General features: G+C 52.7%; 1 protein-coding gene across 3 annotated transcripts in view; it reads left to right on the top strand.

Moving 5' to 3' along the window:
- The window catches only part of DAAM2 (dishevelled associated activator of morphogenesis 2), a 105182-nt gene that overhangs the window by 84839 nt on the left and 2319 nt on the right, over window positions 1-18024 (top strand). For 2 of the 3 annotated variants that reach the window (XM_080663267.1, XM_080663268.1), the window contains exons 15-25: window positions 3197-3304; window positions 5233-5259; window positions 6250-6356; window positions 7580-7664; window positions 9031-9137; window positions 9260-9348; window positions 13965-14133; window positions 14303-14410; window positions 15298-15358; window positions 16497-16628; window positions 17696-17866. In XM_080663267.1, coding sequence (XP_080519393.1) covers window positions 3197-3304; window positions 5233-5259; window positions 6250-6356; window positions 7580-7664; window positions 9031-9137; window positions 9260-9348; window positions 13965-14133; window positions 14303-14410; window positions 15298-15358; window positions 16497-16628; window positions 17696-17866 — 1164 coding nt within the window. The remainder of the gene's footprint in view (window positions 1-3196; window positions 3305-5232; window positions 5260-6249; window positions 6357-7579; window positions 7665-9030; window positions 9138-9259; window positions 9349-13964; window positions 14134-14302; window positions 14411-15297; window positions 15359-16496; window positions 16629-17695; window positions 17867-18024) is intronic. The other variant, XM_080663269.1, reaches the window with a different exon arrangement.

Below are 18024 nucleotides of genomic sequence, written 5' to 3'. Positions count from 1 at the left end.
AGGCCAAGGGCATGTGACCCGGCAGCCAGCTCTGCAGAACCAGAGGCCAGAGGCTGTGTGGGAATGTTCATTGTTCATAATCAGAAGTGATGTTTTTAAATTGTCGTAAAAAAGATATAATCTGCATCTCCTATACTTATAACTTTTAATTTATGATTTTAAAATGTCATGAAAAGTTGATTAGGTACCTTAGCAATTAAGGAATACAGGCAAGGCAAAATATTTTTGCAACATTTTTATCATATAGAGCTTTGTGCTTAGGATTGTCTCTGGGGTCCAGTACTAATAAAGCCTACTGAATTCCTCAGGGACCCAGCATAGGCCAGTTTCATGCCTAGACTGGAAAGCACCGTTTTGGTGGAATAGGCATTGGGGAGCAGTCCTGGGATCTGCAGATGTTTCTTAGCCAGGGTGGGTGGCAGGGAGTCAAATAATGGTTTGTGAACATATTATCCCAGCCGCAAGCTTTGACTTGCATGACGAGGGGTCATTTTATCGTTTGGGCTTCAGGTTCTTGATTTGTAAGATGAGGGTAATTATGACATCCATAGCAAAGGTTGTTTTAATACATATAAGGTACTTGCCAAGTGACTAACACATAGGAAGTCGTAATAATAATAATAATAATAATAATCTACACTAATAAAAGAGTAAGATGCAAATTGACCATACCTTCATGACACCCACCAGCCAATCAGGAGTGAGTATGTAAATTAACCCAACAAAGATGGTGGGTTAATTTGCATATGCAGGCACTGAGCAGCCGAGGTGGGGCGGGACGCAGGCATTCTGCACCGTCCCAGCCGCTCCAGGCCTCTGGGCAGCATGGGAAGGTGGAAAGGTAGCTCCAGCTGGAGCGAAGGCAGTGCCAGCAGCCCGGGGAAGGAAGGCCCATTCTTGCACAAATCTTCATGCATCAGGCCTCTAGTAATAATAATAGATTGGTTATTGTTGGTGGCACTACCATGTGTGCTTTGAGTATGTTATCTCACTTAATCTACACTTTAGCTCAGTAAGTAAGCACCGTTGAGATTCAGTTTCCCCCCTGTGACATGAGAAGAGAACAGTGCCCCTCCATTTGCCAGTGGTCCCACAGAGTGACAAGACAGGGACAGAGCAAGCCAGCCTGGTCTCGCTGACCCCATACGCTCCTTGAGGGAAACAGTGAAATGTGCGTTGAGAAAGATTTCCCTGGCATACACAAGATGTCCCTGAGGGGCAGAAACTTCAGGAATCTAGGCCACAGGTGATGGGGTCTCAGCCAGAGTGGCATAAAAACTAAATTTGGGGATGATGATGCATGGCAGGCACATCAGGGTGACTTGGTGAGATTTAGGGTGTGGAGAACACTGGAATAGACATACCCCGGTCTGGCTCCAGACTCAGCGCACCCCACTGGGAGTTCCTGTGGAGAATATGGGGGAGGGCGAGTGTTTGGGAAGACATGCTGAGAGGCTGGCCCTCAGTCTGTTTTCTCTTCCTAGCGTTCAGCATCCCACCCTCTCATTCTGCCCTTTTTCTCATCCTGGCCTCACCGGGAATGAGGAGCAATGGGAAGCTTCACCTTTCTGAGCCTTCCCAGTGTGCCCACCTGCATCCCAGGCCTGGGTTTAGGTGGGGACCAAATTAGAAGTTTCTGTCCCCTGCCTGCCCCAGTTCCATTCCCGACCATCTCCTCTCTGCCTTCCCCATTCCAGGAACCTGGCCCCTCTCCCCAGGCCCCTTCCTTTTCCCCGACCCCACGCGTGCTCCTGTGTGTACACACACACACACACACACACACACACACACACACACACACACACACTGGCTGCTTCTGCCATGAAAAGAATGTGTCTGTGTTGGGTTTGGCCAGTTGCCTGTATCCCTTGCCACTCCGAGCTTCCCAGCCCGGCATTCCACAAGAGGGTCCCTGGCCTTAGGAAGGCCACAGGAATGTCCCCACCCCCTGCTCTGGCCTAGCCTCCCCTTTTCCAGAGTTTAAGAAAATAAAAGTGAGTGAAAGGCATGTTTCTCTCTCCAAGCCTTGCTAAGGGGAGGCGGGGGGGAGGAGGCGGGGGCATTAGGAAGGCTCCCAGCTGCCTTGCAGCCAGAGGACGCGGGAGGCGCTACCTGCTAAGTCAGCAGGGCTGCAGGTGAGGTGGGTTCCTTGGAAGAGGGGGTGGAGCACCTGTGGGGAGAACCTCTGGTCAGCATCCTCTAAGCCCGTGGTCAGCAAACTGCGGCTCGCGAGCCACATGCGGCTCTTCGGCCCCTTGAGTGTGGCTCTTCCACAAAATACCACGGCCTGGGCGAGTCTATTTTGAAGAAGTGGCATTAGAAGAAGTTTAAGTTAAAAAAATTTGGCTCTCAAAAGAAATTTCAATCGTTGTACTGTTGATATTTGGCTCTGTTGACTAATGAGTTTGCCGACCACTGCTCTAAGCCATCCTCAGGTGTCGCAGGACCACTGGAGTGGCCTGGCTTGGCTGGCAGCTCCTCCCCAGAGGCTGACAGCTTCCTAGGCCCCTGGGGTGGGGTTCAATGCAAGGGTCCTAACAGAGGTGGGCGGGGCCTATGGTGAGGGGCCCTGGAATGTAAACTCCTGGGCCCTTCCCAGTCATAAGTCAGGGGCCATCCTTCCTGGGTCTGACCAACTGGAAATTGTGGCAGAGTCTCACTGGCCCCGGCAGTCACATGAGGGGACAGGATGTCCAAGCCTTTGACATTGATCTGCTTTCTGGGAATCTGGGAAAGTGGGAGGAAGACCCCGGGGAGAGAAAATGACCATCTCAGATGCAGGAAATATCGTTTGTGCTAAGGATCCGCAATATGTGTGGGCACTCTTCCTGCCGCTGACCCCGCCAGCCCGCCTTCAGGGGAAGGGCCCGAGAGCGCTGGCTCGGCTTTGCTTTTCTGGAAGGAGTTTCATATTTGCCCATCCCTAACTCAGCTCACCCACTGATCTCTGTAACGTGCTTACATGTGGCCCTACCTGGACAGGCGGAGAAGGAGGTTGTCTCTGGCCTCTATCCTGGGGCCAAGTATTGAGGAAGGGTGGAGGTTAGAGGGGAGGAATGACCTCCTTCTGAGGGCCTGGCCGCCTGACTGTCAGCATGTGTACCCCTGGGGACAGGTGTGGGTAGGGAGGCATCAGCCATCTCCACAGAGAAGGAAGTGAGTCAACCATAGGTTTCCTTCCCGCCCTGAATCTTAGGAGCGTGTCCCTGGCACCGTGTGGAATGAGATTGATGACATGCAGATATTTCGGATTCTGGACCTACAGGACTTTGAAAAAATGTTCTCAGCCTATCAGAGGCACCAGGTAAGACCCCGCCCCCTCGAGCCTCTTGGAACTTGACTTTTAGCCTTGACTTCACATTTGCGCCTTAATAAACCCACAATGTCTGTCACATGGCCCCTCCCTCCCTCCATCCTGAATGTATTGAATGATTTGATCATTTGCCAGGCCCCAGGTGCTTGCTGGGAATGTAGATATGAAGTAGATGTGTGCAGTGCAGGAGGGGAGACATCCCATAGTATTACAGTTTGCATTCACACATCAAGTGATGAATGAGCATTGTGTTGGTTTCTCTCTCTCATCCTGGAGCACTGGAGGTGGAATCCAAGGGCCTGGCCACTGCTGATCCTGCTTTTTCTTTGGCCGCAGGATTTAGGGACTATACCTAAAAGGCATTTTAACTTTTAAAACCACTTTTCTCTACATACTCTCATCTCTTAACACCCCCAAGAGTAGGGTAGAAGAGGATGCTAATGTTTCAAGGTCATGTTAGGGGTTGAGGCTGGACCAGGCCCGGGCAGGCGGGCAGAGGCCCTGGGCTTTGCTCTGCAGGCGCTGGGTACAGAGGGCTGACAAGTAAGCAGCATGAGGGTGAGTGGGTTTGGTGGCAGAATACAGGGCATTCCCAAGCCAGGGATCCTAACTGTACCGAGTGCCTGTGGAATTGCCAAAAATGCAGGTTCTTGGACCTCATCCTCACATGAATGTGAGTCAGGAAATGGGTTGGGGCCCAGGAATCTGCATTGCAGTTGCACATCTGGGGGCTTCCCCCCAAGTCCAGTTGTTTATACCATTTAAATGTGGGTGCTCAAGGCATCTGCTTGCAGGAGGCATTTTCAGCCCTTGCTCATGCCAGGCTGCATGGGCACAGGCAGCGACTGGAGGCATCCTGAGGGCCTGGTGCTCCTGCTTGTCAGTGCTCCAAGGGGGCTTGTGGATGTAGGGTGTGCCTGCAAGGGGTGTCCCAGGCATGGCCAGTCACATGCCTCCATCTAATTGGAGCATCTCCTCCAGGATCCTGAGGCAAGGCTGGGATGGGGGCCAGTAGGAAAAGAGGGGCTGTGGAGTTGAGGACAGGCTGGGTTTGGGGCCTCCCCATTTGGTGAGTGGAGAAGAGTTAGACAGAAAGCCCCGTAGTCTGTCCCCGCTCATTGCTCTGAGCCCGCACAGTCCAGCATCCTGTCTGGGTGCAAAGCTCATCCAGGCTACTGTCACTCAGTGGTCGGAGTTAAATCCACAGCAACAGAGCTGGTCGCCTCCTCTCGCTGTCTTGGGACCTGGGTGGTTGTGGGCAGAGGGAGGTCTATGTGCTGTGGGTCTCCCTCTCTGTCCCAAGTAGGTTCTGACTTAGTGATTTCAGCTCCATCAGTGTCAGGAAGGGAGAACAGGCGGTGTGGGGGGGGGTGGTGCGGGAGGGCGGTAAGCTCTGCCTCCTCAGCTCCCCTGAGAGATTCACAGGCAGATAAGGGGCAAGGGATGGGGAACAAAATTCAGGGATGCCTGCTTCCCTCTGCCTGAAGGAATGCAACTTCCACAGGGTCCCGCTCAAGTTCCGTGCGTTTCCTCCCCTGTTTAGAAAGTTTAACTCATGGGGTGGAAAGTGCCCTCTGCCCTCTTGGCAGATTCCAGGTGGAGGAGAGGAAAGCCTGGGACCAGCAGCTGGGGTTGGTTGGCCCTGATGGGGAGTGGCAGGGGTACCCCTGTGCCCAGGGCCTGTGGGAGGCACTGCCTTTCCTCCGCTGAGTTTGGCTTGGGGGTGCATGTCTACTAGAAGCTGCTCCTGTGCATGCTCCTCCCCGCCCCCCTCTCCAGCCAGGAGTCTGGTTGGGATGGAGCAGGCAGAGTAGAGATGAGGGCCCCCATGTCTCTCCTCCCATCCCTGGGTCCTTGTACCTCTTGGCTAACGTTGTGCATGTTTAATTCTCTGTTGGCTGTGGCTGCTGCCTGCCTAGGAGCTGATAACTAATACTTCCCAACAGGTGAGTCACTGAGGGGCCTGGACGCCCGACTTTTAACTACTCCCCCAGGCTGTTGCCTGGTCCTGGGCCCTAAAGAGCAGGCCTGTCCTTTCTGCCTTCTACCTCATTCACCATCCATACAGGGTGGCATGGGGGAGGGTCCCCAAAGAGAAAGCAAAATGTAGGAGAGGGGTTATCACAGCAGACCCCGGCCAGTGGTGGAGTGAATGGGCCCTAGAGTGAGGAGGAAGCTCCTGGTTTGTTGTCTCACCCGAGGGGAGGGCCCGCCAGGCGATCCTGTAAGACTGAGCAGACCGGGCACAGCTCACAGAGGTGGCCACGTGAATGGCAGCCCCTGCAGGCGCACAGCACAGAGCATGTACTTGGAGGCAGCTCCCAGGATAGGAGCTCATTAGGGGCTCAGAGAAGGCGGGGGGAGGGGGTCTTTGATTTTTTGGGAATATGCCTGCTAGAACCTCCAAGGAGAGAATTCTACAGGGAATTCTGCCTCAGTTTCCCCACCTCTGAACATGTGGATGCCCTCTACCCAGAGGACATTGGGCCGGGCCTGAAGTCTCCAGGAATCCAAGGACTGTGACCTTGAGGGGACTCAGAACCAGCTTCTTACGTTTTGGGGAGTTTGGGTGGGGCAGTGGGAGTGGGGGTTGAGTCTCTGGAGATGTGTAGATCCTATGACATTCCCGAAGCCATAGGAATCAGTGTCTCCCTCCATCGGAACAGTTCCTCTCTAGTTTGCCCAGAGAGGGCAATCTCTAAAAAGGGGTTCTTCGTTGCCCCCAACTCATTCCAGCTCATGGTAAAGTCCCAGGTGCCTCCTACTAGGTCAGTAATGAACCACCCTCCTCTTTCCCATGTCTTTTCCTTCCCTTTTCTCTCACACCAGGAGCCTGGCCTTGTTGGTAGGGGGGGTGGCTCGTTCAGGGGGCGGGGTGGAGAGTAGAGGTTTGGGGGAAACACACCTCACCTTTCTGACTGGCTTGTTGGTTTCAGAAAGAGTTGGGCTCCACGGAGGACATCTACCTGGCCTCCCGCAAGGTCAAAGAGCTGTCAGTCATTGACGGCCGGAGGGCGCAGAACTGCATCATCCTGCTCTCCAAGTAAGTGCTTGCGGCCTGTGGGGTCCCGCCCTGCCTGTGGGGCCTGCCCTGCCTATGGGGCCTGCCCCAGGATATCTTCCTGGTGGGAGGGGATAGGCCCCCAGGAAACAGAGGACTGAGATGGGGCTGTGGAGGGAGATGGTTGACTTGAATGCCTGGTAGGTGACGGAGGACTGGGGTGATAGAAGTCTCTGGCCTCCCCTGTCCACTGCCCGCTGGGGAAGAGGACGGGCCCTGATCTAGAACCCTCCCAGGGAACCCATGTCAGCAGCAGCGTGGGGCTCTGCACACAGGAAACTGCCCCATCTCAAGGCCCCTGACCAGCCTGGTCAGCGTCTGCTGGTGGAGTGGCTCTGAGCCCATGGAGGCCCCCAGGCTCAGGCCACAGAGCAGCATGATCTCAGCCCCCAAGCATTTCCCGTGGATGCAGAACAAACAGGGCAGTATGTGCACTAACAGCACAGCTTCTGTGCGGGGCCTCCCGCCTGGGCCAGGGTCAGAGGGCACCGCCTCCCAGACTATTCTTAGTGCTGCCCCAGCCGCCCCTGGGACACCCACCCCTCCTTCCCTCCCACAAGGCCCAGGCCTCTGTTTCTCCCCCTTGATGGTGGGGGAGAGGTCTGCACCCCAGGGCTCCCATTGGCTGAGCACATGGAGGGACTGTGAAGGTGTGTGTGTGTGTGTGTGTGTGTGTGTGTGTGTGTGTGTCCGGGAGTGCGCTCCTCCTCCTCCCCAGACAGCAAGTGGATAAGCCGGATTGAACAGCTGTGTGGGAGCTGAGGCTGTCACAGACTGAGGCTGTTCTGTCTGCCCAGAATGAAGGAAGCTGCCCCTCAGAGGCCTGCCCTCCTCCCGCGCCCCCAGGGAGATGCTGTGGGCATTTTAGGCAGGAGGAGGAGGAGGAAGATCAGGACCCCTTCTCCCCATGTCTCAGGCTGCACCCAAGATGCCCCTTTACTCCCAAATGCCCCTGTCCCCCTGTCAGATCTTACAGAGACTCAGGCACCAGACTGGAGGCACATTGTCAGAGACTAAAAGAATTCGTTGTTGAGTTTTATGGAGTGAACCAAGTTAGTGTAGTCTGAGGAGGCTTTGCCAGAGCTGGGGAGGACTCTCCAAGGTGCTCCGTGCTCCACGTTCTGTGAGGGAGGAGGGAGAAGTGAGCGGGGCTGTCCCGAGCGGACACCCACCCGCCAGGCTGCTCAGGCCTGGGCTTTGCCTAGGTTGAAGCTCTCTAACGAGGAGATCCGCCAGGCTGTCCTGAAGATGGATGAGCAGGAGGACCTCGCCAAGGACATGCTGGAGCAGGTGAGCCCCTCAAGGGGGGCAGCGAACCTCTTCCCGACAGCCTCCCCCCAAGAGACGCAGTGGTCAAGGAGAAATCAGATTGTAGGCTGGAGGAGTGGCTGAGAGGTTTCTGGAAACTTCCCTTAGCCAACCCAAACCACCATTAATTGTACTTCATTAAAATCCTGAGCTCTGTTCATCCAAGGCACTATTAATATTACATTATTTTATACTAGAGCGAAAAGACAAGCCAAACCTTAGAAGATGTTTGCCTTCGGTATATTGAGCAAAGACCTCATATTTAGAATAAAGAACTCTACAAATCAGTGAGAATATGGCAAACAACTGCACTTAAAAATGAGCAAAAACTTGAACAAGTACTTCATGAAGGAGAATTTCTAAGTGGCTCCTATTAGTCATCAGAGAAACAGGGTCGATGTGGGTGTGTGAAATGGCCCCACACGCCCACCAGAATCACTAAGATTAGAAAGACTGGCCATACCAAGTGTGGGCTCGGAGGGGAAGCAACGGGAATTGTCATTCCAGGCAGTCATCTGGAAAAGTACTTGACAGGGCACACAGAGGCCACACACACACCTGCCCATTTGCCCAGCAGCCCCACTCCTAGGGATACACTCAGACCCCCACCTGTGAGTGGCCCACTGTCTATCAGTAGGAAAGCATAGACTGTGGCATATTGCTGCAGAAGAATACTACTCAGCAATGAACAAGAAACAGACCATCCATACTTACAGCATGGATGAATCTCAGACACTGTATTGCGTGAAAGAAGGCAGACACTAAAGGGAACGCACACTTGAGTCCATTTATAAGAAGTTCAAGAATAGACACATCAACCCTAAGGTGACAAACTTCAGCCGAGAGGCTGTGTTGTGCAGAGGGGTGGGCTGGCTGGTTAAAGTGACACAAGGGAACTTTCTGGTGGGATGGAAATCTTCTGTATCTTGGTCTGGGTGGTGGTGGGTAGTTTTGTAAAACTCATTGACCTGCACATTTAAAGGGGCATGTTTTACTCTATATATACAACCTCAATAAATGTTTTAAAAGAAAAAAAAATCACTGAGCTGTATACTTAAGAAGAATGTACTTTGCTCTATGTAAGTTATTTCTTAATTTTAAAAAAGTAAAGAAGGAAGGGAGGAAGGAAGGAGGGAGGGAGGGAAGGGGGGAAGGAGGGAAGGAAGGAAGGAAGGAAGGAAGACGTCTAGAACCGGATGCCCTGCCGTTCCTTTCAGGCAGATGAAATGCAGACCATCCACAGAGGATGCCTGTCTCTTAAGGGGATGCCTCCCCAGGTTGAGCCTGTTAGTGTGGGCGCTGTGCCGCCGTACCAGCTTCCTGTCTGACCTTCACCTGCTCTTTGCAGCTCCTCAAGTTCATCCCGGAGAAGAGTGACATTGACCTCCTCGAGGAGCACAAGCATGAGATCGAGCGGATGGCCCGCGCTGACCGCTTCCTCTATGAAATGAGCAGGTCGGCTGTGGGTATGGCGGGAGGGGTGGGGGAAGGCTGGCTGAGAAGAGGCCTGGCTGGCTTCTGGGGCTGGAGCTGGGGCCAGAAGGGGGCCGCCTATGACATAGTCTCCCTGTCCACAGGATTGACCACTACCAGCAGCGCCTGCAGGCCCTCTTCTTCAAGAAGAAGTTCCAGGAGCGGCTGGCTGAAGCCAAGCCCAAAGTGGAAGGTAGGGCTGAGGAGGTGGAGGAAGCCGGAGAGAGAGGTATCTGGGGAGGCTGGGGAGAGAGTCCAGGAACAGGAAGAGGAAAATCCCCCCCAAATCCAAAATCAAGGACAAACTCTAACACTGATTTTGTAGATATATACACTTGCGTATGTTCACTCATGTGCCACGTATGGACACATTCCCTGTGCCTCAGCATGCAAACTCTCTAGGGCAAGGATCTGTGACATCTGCCCTAGCATGGGGCAGAGATGCTGAAAAAATGATGGCACAGCAGTCCCCCCTTATCTGGGGTTTCCATGGTTTCAGCTACCTGCGGTCAACCATAGTCCAAAAATATTAAATGGAAGGTTGCAGAAATAGACAATTCTTGGGTTTTAAATTGTGCGCCGTTCTGAGTAGCATTAGTAACTCTCATGCCATTCCGCTCCGTTCCACCTGGGGCATGAGCCATCCCTTTGTCCAGAATATCCAATACTATAAACCCTCCCCCTCATTAGTCACTTAGTAGCCGTGTCCATTATCAGAGAGAGAGGCCATGTTCACATAACTTATTGCTATAATTGTCCTAATGGACTATTGGTTATTGTTAATCTCTTCCGGTGCCTAACTTATAAATTAAACTTTATCATAAGTATGTACTTCAAGAAGAATCACAGTATGCATAGGGTTCGGTACTGTCCTTGGTTTCGGGCATCCACTGGTTTTGGAACGTAACCCCCGCAGATAAGGGGGGACCTGTAATGGCAAGCACCGAGAGCAGTTCCTGGCATGCTTTAAGCTCATCAACCTTTACCCTGCTGGAGAGGTGCTCCGCTCATAGGAGACTACTGGGCACATTGTTTTAAGTGTGAGCTACTTGGAAAGTAAGAAATGGGCAAGGTGATCCCGGGCGGTGTCTGGTTTTCTGGGTGCGAGAACCCCGTCCTACACAGACAGGCCTTTTCCAGACGATCACTTTGTTATTAAATGAGAACCATGTGCCAAGCGCTGTGTGAAACACTTCTCGCGGACGGTCTCATGTGGTCCTCACCACAACCCTGTGGGGGCAGTGCTCTCACCTCTGAGATGATTGGGCTATGCTGCCTCAGGCCACGTGACTGGTGCATGGTGGAGTCAGGACTGGAACACAATGTTGTTCTTCAAAATCCATCCCCTCACTCTCATGCTGGTGTACTCCCCAGGGGATGGCAGAGACGGAGGCAGAGTGGCAGGAGTGGGGAGAGGCAGGTGGTCAGATGGTGGGTAGCCATGGGGACAGGCGGGGGATGCAGGCCAGGCTGTGAGGCCCATTGGTGGTGAGGACAGGGTCAGTGAACTAGGGAGCCTGTGTCCAGGATGCTGAGAGGGACAGGCTGGGGGCAGAGTATGGGCCCCCTCTGCTGGACACCGAGGCTGGCACGTCCTGGGAGGCCCCGTCCAGAGAATGATCCTTTCTGGAGTTCTCCAAGCTGCTTCAGGGAGGTTTCTGGGGCAGATGCGGCATGACAGAGCTAGAGGCAGACATCTTCTGTGATCCGGATCCTGACACACATGCACACGTGCTCACACCCACACACAAGCACTTGCACCCAACGAGGGCACTGCAGGCTGGCCATGACCTGTGATGTGAGGGACCGGGAGCCAGGTCAGTGGTGGCCCTGCAGGTCTAAGGCCAGGCGGCACCTCCTGCCCCTGCGAAGGGGCACCCTTCCCTTCACATAACTTTCTTTGTCTTGCTGCCCACTGCCCTCGGGGCCTGAGGCACAGGTAAGGGGTTCAGCCCACGACATATGTGCTCAGCTTCTTATGTCTCTTGGGTCAGTGGAGAAGCGGAAGCAATAGCACTTGGGGCTGTGGAACCAGAGTAGCTTGGCCATCCGGTGGCTTTACTCCGGATGACTTCCTGTTCCCGGGGCCACTCCTCAACTCTCCCCAGCTTAGTCACTGCAGCTGAGAGGAGTCCGCCTTTCACATCACCAGGCAGAGCGAGGCGTGTTTAGATGGCAAAACCTGCCAGGAGGGTCGCCATCGCCTGCTATAGCTGCTGTTCTAGAAGAGTCCACAGGTCTCCTCCCTCCCAGGGGTGGGCGAGGCGGCTGAAGTTTATCTTACAGAATCAGGTCAGTGGGCTTGACAGGGTGGGGACAGAGGATGGTGCAGGAGTGGGGTTCATATTCCTCCTCTCAGTTCTCCTAGGAAATAATCCTGGGTGAGCTGGTTGGTGAGCTATGGGCCCAGAGGACCTTCTGGGGACCTCCACCCCCCAGAAGGTCCTCTGGGCCCATTCCCCAAACTTGACAAATGTACCAATTCTTTTATGAATATATTCATAAACGTTCCTTGAATATATTCTTATGAATATGTTTATGTTTGAATATACCAAATTTACTGATTCTTATTATGAATACATTTACTGAATATAGTCAAGATGAATATGGTTTCAAATGTAAACATACTCTTATGAATGTATTCATGAGCCCATTATTCTTATGAATGTATCTGAACTGTCTGCACTGCATATGGGACTCTCCCATTTGCACTGATTTCCTTTGAACTCTTGTCATCTGTTTTGCCAACATCTCAGCATTTTCAGGAGGATTCCTTTGCAAATTTTTCAAATAGCTTATCAACCAAAGAGAAACTATCCCAACCAATAAAAACTGCTGGAAACTTTTATAAGTAGTTTTATTTTAAAGTAACATTTTATTGAAATGTGCATGTGGAAAAGGACACGGAATCATGAGTCCTACTTGGGGAATTACCATGAAGTAAGCTCACCGGTGTGATTGACATCAGGTGTAGTGGAATGTTTCTAGCCCCTTCTTCATGCCCCCCTCAAACATTACCCTCTCCAACCACTGCTCTCCCCTCCTCTCTAAAGGTTTTATCCAACTTGAACTTTATAGAAGTGGGACAGAGTATGGATAATTTTATACTTGTTTCTTTTGCTCAGCATTATGGTTGTGTGTTACCCCTGTTGTTACGTGTAGCAGTGGGTTATTCATTCTCAGGGCTGCATTTTATTCCATTTACCAATATACTATAGTTTATTTAACCAGAGTATTTATAATTTAAGCGGGGGTCTGGAAACCACTCAAATGCCCTTCAAGTGTAATGGTCATAGAATATGTACATGTTCAACTTCAGAAGCTACTGACAATCCTTTCATATTACGCTCCCCTTCTTCCCCTTCTTCTCCTCCTCCTCCTCCTCCTTCTCTTTTTTCTTCTTCTTCTCCTACAATTACCTTGAAGATTGTCTTGAAGGTTTTCTGTCTTGAAGATTTTCTGCACACATTTAGCAGACGGTTCTCATTTTGTCTTCATAGCAGCATCTTAAAGCATGTTCAGTTTGGCATAAGCCAAAGATCATAGGCTAGTTTGGTCTTCTTAACACCACATTTAATAATCAAAAGGCAAATTCCACAGCTAGTAGCCAACATTTCAGTGTAGGACTTGTCTCCCGATTCTGCACATTTGCCATAAATACATAGTAGCTGAGAAAGGGCCATGCCATCTATGTTAGACTTAACTACTAAAGTTCTGGTCACTGCTAGCTTAATTTGTATTTCTAGCAAATTCATTACTTAAGACAAGAGGATAAAATGGCTAAAATACATATAGGTTGGAATGTTTTTAAAAATGATATTCAACAGATGTCAAGTCACCTATTTAATCAAAGACACCATCATCTACAAAGCACACCATATCTTATAGGACAAAAGTAATTTGGGAATATTGCAGTTGGTGACATATTATAATTTAATTTGATAGAATTTTTTTTTTACAAAAATAATAAAATTCAGCATTTCAAAAGAGGTACGGATAGTCCCATAATATGTAAAATGCTGAAATTTAAACTTCAATCACTAAGTTTAGAAAAATAAAAGTATTATCTTCTATACTAATAAAAGGGTAATATGTTAATTAGACTGGGAGACCTTCCAGGAGACCTTCTGGACGTCCTTCCAGACAAAGCCATGGTGGCGGGCCAAAGCAGAGGCGGTTAGGGGCGATCAGGCCAGGAGGGGAGGGCAGTTGGGGGAGATCAGGCCGGCGGGGCAGGGGGGAGTTGGAGGCGAGCAGGCTGGCACGGGGGGCAGTTGGGGGCGATCAGGCCTGCAGGCAGAGTGGTTAGGGGCGATCAGGCAGGCAGGCAGGTGAGCGGTTAGGAGCCAGTGGTCCCGGATTGCAAGAGGGATATCCTAGATTGGAGAGGGTGCAGGCAGGGCTGAGGGACACCTCCCCCCCATGCATGAATTTCGTGCTCCATGCATGAATTTTGTGCACCAGGCCACTAGTATGCTTATATATATCCAGAGAAAGAATATATTAATAATCTTTTAATATCCACAAGAAAATATACTCTCGAACATATTCTTAGGAAGAGTTGGCACATTCTAAGAATGTGTTATTTGGCAAATTGGTGTTTGGCGAGTTGGTCCCTGCCCTGGAGGTGGGCAGGTGTAGAGTAGCTGGTCTGTGGCGGCATGGGCATGGTTCCTGCCCCTCTGAGAATGCAAGACACTTGCAGCCCTTTTCTGGACTTTGTGGTGGCACCATGCTGGGTGCGAGGGGACCAGCTACCCTGGCCCCATCTATAGGGATCTGAACTGTCCTCCCCCCCCCCCCCCGCAGCCATCCTGCTGGCCTCCCGGGAGCTGATCCGCAGCAGACGTCTGAAGCAGATGCTGGAGATCGTCCTGGCCATCGGGAACTTCATGAACAAGGGGCAGCGTGGGGGCGCCTACGGGTTCCGGGTGGCCAGCCTCAACAAGATCGCTGACACCAAGTCCAGCATCGACAGGTATGACCTGCCTGCTTCCTGAGCCTCCATCACACCCCCTGGCCTCACCCCTCATCCCTTGGGCCCTCCCTGCATTTCCAACCCAACCCGTGGCCTCTCTGCTCTGTACCTCAGCCTGGTTTCCTGCTGACCCTCGTTCCCTTAGCCACGAGCTGCCTTTCACCCGCAGGAACATCTCTCTGCTGCATTACCTGATCATGATCCTGGAGAAGCACTTCCCCGACATCCTGAACATGCCCTCGGAACTGCAGCATCTTCCAGAAGCAGCCAAAGTCAAGTGAGGGGTCCCTCCAAGGCTGCATCCTCTCATGTCCACACATGCTCTTGTCTGAATGTCCTCCTTGGGGCTACTCTGGGCTGACTAGGGAGGGGCAGTGTCTCAGGGTCTGCCAAATGAAAGCAGACTATTTGCTCTTCAAACCTTTATTCAGGGATCTCCCAGGAATCAGAGTGGGGTTGGGGAAGTGAGCCAGGGGTGGGAAGGCTACTAATGGGAGTGTAATTCCACCAGCTACCACTGGGGGCAGCTGGAGCTTGACCCTTCCCAGGGAAGTAAGGAAGATAGTGCAAGACACTCTTCTAGTCTTACCAAGGGTGAGGTACCTGGGACATCATACACCATCTCCTGTGTCTGTCACTGGCTGAGGGGCTCAGGGGATGGGGCATTACTCTCTGGCTCCCAGAAAAAGGGCTCATAGCCGAAGTCAGGACTGCACACTGCAGTGAATGGTCCAAGGAGCTGTGGGTGGGACACAGAAGTCAGACCTGAACATGTATAAACTGATAGAAGCATCTTCAATAGAAGCAGAAATGCAGTGGTACATGGCTAGCATCATCAAATGCTTACTGTTTGCAAGTGTGATACTTACAAGTTATGAACTTACACCTATTCCCTGGTAAAAAATAAATCCATGCCAAAGGCCATGTGTTAGGAACCTGACATGTCTGATCTCAGGGGATCTATAGAGCATAAGTTTCACCCCTGTTATTCTATAGCAGCACCGACAGAGAACAGTGGGTGGGGAGGAAGGCGGAGATTGGCTACTTGTTAGTGGCCAATGCAGGACTGGGGCGCAGGCCCACTGACCCCCAGGCCTCGGGGTTTCGAACTGCCCTCTCCTGGACCACCCTCATCTCCTGTCCCTCCCTCTGTGCCCTCTACAGCCTGGCAGAGCTGGAGAAGGAGATCGGCAATCTCAGGAAGGGCCTCAGAGCGGTCGAGGTGGTGAGTACATCGTTCCTGCCGCATGGGTGTGAGGGGCTGCGGTCAGGGGCACTGGGTCAGACTGTGGGCCCCCAGGCAGCAGACCCTGTCAGATGCATGCCCGGCCCCGCGCTCCTGGCTTGGGTGATAGAATAATGAGTACAGCCTCTAGCACAGAGCCAGCCTCTGGGAGGATGGTTGGCTTATCAGGGGCTTAATGTTAGTCTCTCAAAGGGGGACCCTGAGACTAACCCAGTGTGTACTGGGCGGTGGAGTGGACTGAACCGTAGATCAGACACATGCTTAACTCTGATTCCAGTAGGTGGGAAAGAGGACTCACGTCCTTTGGGCGCCGGTGAGGGGCAGGTGGCACTGTGTGACACTGGGGACCGCTATCCCCAGGAGTCCCTGCCTCATGTCTCTTTACCTCCTCACAGGCCCTAGAGGAGCCTGGTTGCACTCTTTGCTGGAGACCCAGGTCTCTGGTTGCCACCATTCCTGCTCCGATGGCTCCTCTGATGATACTGTCTCTGGCCCTAGGCTAGGCTGGCTCAGTGTGGGGATGTCCCCAACCCTTTGTCCTCCATACCCATCTTCACTGAGTGCATGTGTGGGGGGTGGGGGGCGGTTACAGGTATGGAGAATGAGCTTAGAGAACGAAGTTAAATATGAGAAAGAACCTTTCACTGCTGCTCTGAGGGTGACAGCCAATTTATCAAGTGCTTCCCAAAGCGTGGTCCCCGGCCAGCAGCGTCAGCGAGATTTAGGAATGCATCTCACACTTGGATGTGCACATGGATCACCTGAGGGTCTTGCTAAGAGTTAGACTCTGATCCCATAGGTCTGGGTGGGACCTGAGAGTCTGTGTTTCTTCACCTTCCCCAGGTGAGGCCAACGCGGCTGGTGGCAGGCCACACTTGGGTAGCCTGGGTCTAGAGACAGGAAGATGGCAGGGCGGGCGAGGGCAGGATAGAGATGGGTGGGCTGGCTGATAACTCTCACAATCTATGCTGCCCTTAAAACTGACACCCAGGGTGTTCCTCTTCCAAAGGAAGGCTCATCGCCCTGTGACTGACAGGCAGGGTGGGCGGGGTGGTGACCCGGAATTCCTGACTCTGACCCACCACCAGTCTAACCAGCACTTCCCTCCCCTCCTCAGGAGCTGGAATATCAGAAACGCCAGGCACGGGAGCCAAATGACAAGTTCGTCCCAGTCATGAGCGACTTCATCACGGTGTCGAGCTTTAGCTTCTCCGAGCTGGAGGACCAGCTCAGTGAGGCCCGGGACAAGGTGAAGTGCCCAAGCCTCGGCTCACCCTAGCCTAGCCCGCCCCAGCCCTCTCCAACTCGGCCTTATGTCGACGGCGCTCCTTCACCATTCCTACCAGGTGCCCCAGAGGGGACAGACCCAGAGTCGCAGAGCCCCAAGGACCAACCACATCCTCACTCCCACAAGGAAGGCAATAGCAACTCTGATGCAAAGATCCTAACCCATTCTTCAGGTGCCGGGCACCGCATTGCTTTACCTCAGTCTCACTGCCTACTTGATGCATTTGTTGAATGGTTACTGGCCCTTTCCACAGATACGTGCACTGAGATCCAGAGAGGTTCAGTAACTTGCCCGGGCTGCCCAGCTGTGCGGGACAGAGCTGGGTTAGAATGACTGGAGCCCAGCTTTGGCCTCAGTTCTTCCTCCCACACTGACTTGCACGTGGACACGTCTGTGTGAGTTTTAGTAAAACATGCATCCTCCTTCAGGGGGTCCGGAATGGGGCCTGAGGTCTAGCAGTGCTGAGATGCTCACAGGAGCTCCCACGCGGGCCTGGGGAGCACACACGGGGCAGGGAGGTCTTCCTTAGAAGATTCTGAGTCAGTCAGAGATGGTGGCTCTCACTGAAGAGCAGTGCCTGGTTACCTCTATTAACATGTTAACCCCCACAACAACACTGAAGGTTCTATTATCATCATCGCCACTTTACAGATGAGAAAACTGAGGCACAGGATGGTTAAATAACTAGCCCAATAACTATGATCTCTGAGGTCCTTCTGATTTCTGACCAGGCAGTTCGGTCCCAAGGTCTGTAGCTCCTGCCCCGTACTCACACCATGACAGACCCAGAAGTGGCTCTGGGCAGCCTCATCAGTCAGCTTGGACCCCCACGTCCCCAGGGTGTCTACCTCCACCTTTTCCTTCAGCCTTGTCTGCACCCTGCTGACAAGGGGGTCTCCCCTTCTCCAGCCCTGACCCTATGCCAAATGCGCCAGCCTCGGCCTCGACTCAGCTCTGGCTGGCACCCAGCTAACCACGTGGCCCATGGTGCTCAGGGGTGACTCTCCAACCTCTTCTCCCCCTTACAGTTCTCCAAGGCCCTGGTGCACTTTGGGGAGCAGGACAGCAAGATGCAGCCAGACGAATTCTTTGGCATCTTCGATACCTTCCTGCAGGCCTTCTCAGAGGCCCGGCAGGATCTGGAGGCCATGAGGAGGAGGAAGGAGGAGGAGGAGCGACGGGTGCGCATGGAAGCCATGGTGAGTGGCAGGCAGGGCCTGCAGGGTGAGAGGCAGGTCCAAGGGGGGTGCCCCCAGGGGTCAATGGTTGGGGTATGTGAGGAGGGCAAGGGCTGAGAAACACTGTAGAGACTGATGTCACCGCCCTCCCAAGGGAGAGAATGTCTTCCGCCTTAGAG

The sequence above is a fragment of the Plecotus auritus genome, assembly GCF_963455305.1.
Source record: "Plecotus auritus genome assembly, chromosome: 4".
Classification (NCBI taxonomy): Eukaryota; Metazoa; Chordata; class Mammalia; order Chiroptera; family Vespertilionidae; genus Plecotus; species Plecotus auritus.
Note: the sequence above shows the minus strand (reverse complement) of the source record. Positions and strands in the feature narration are given on the sequence as shown.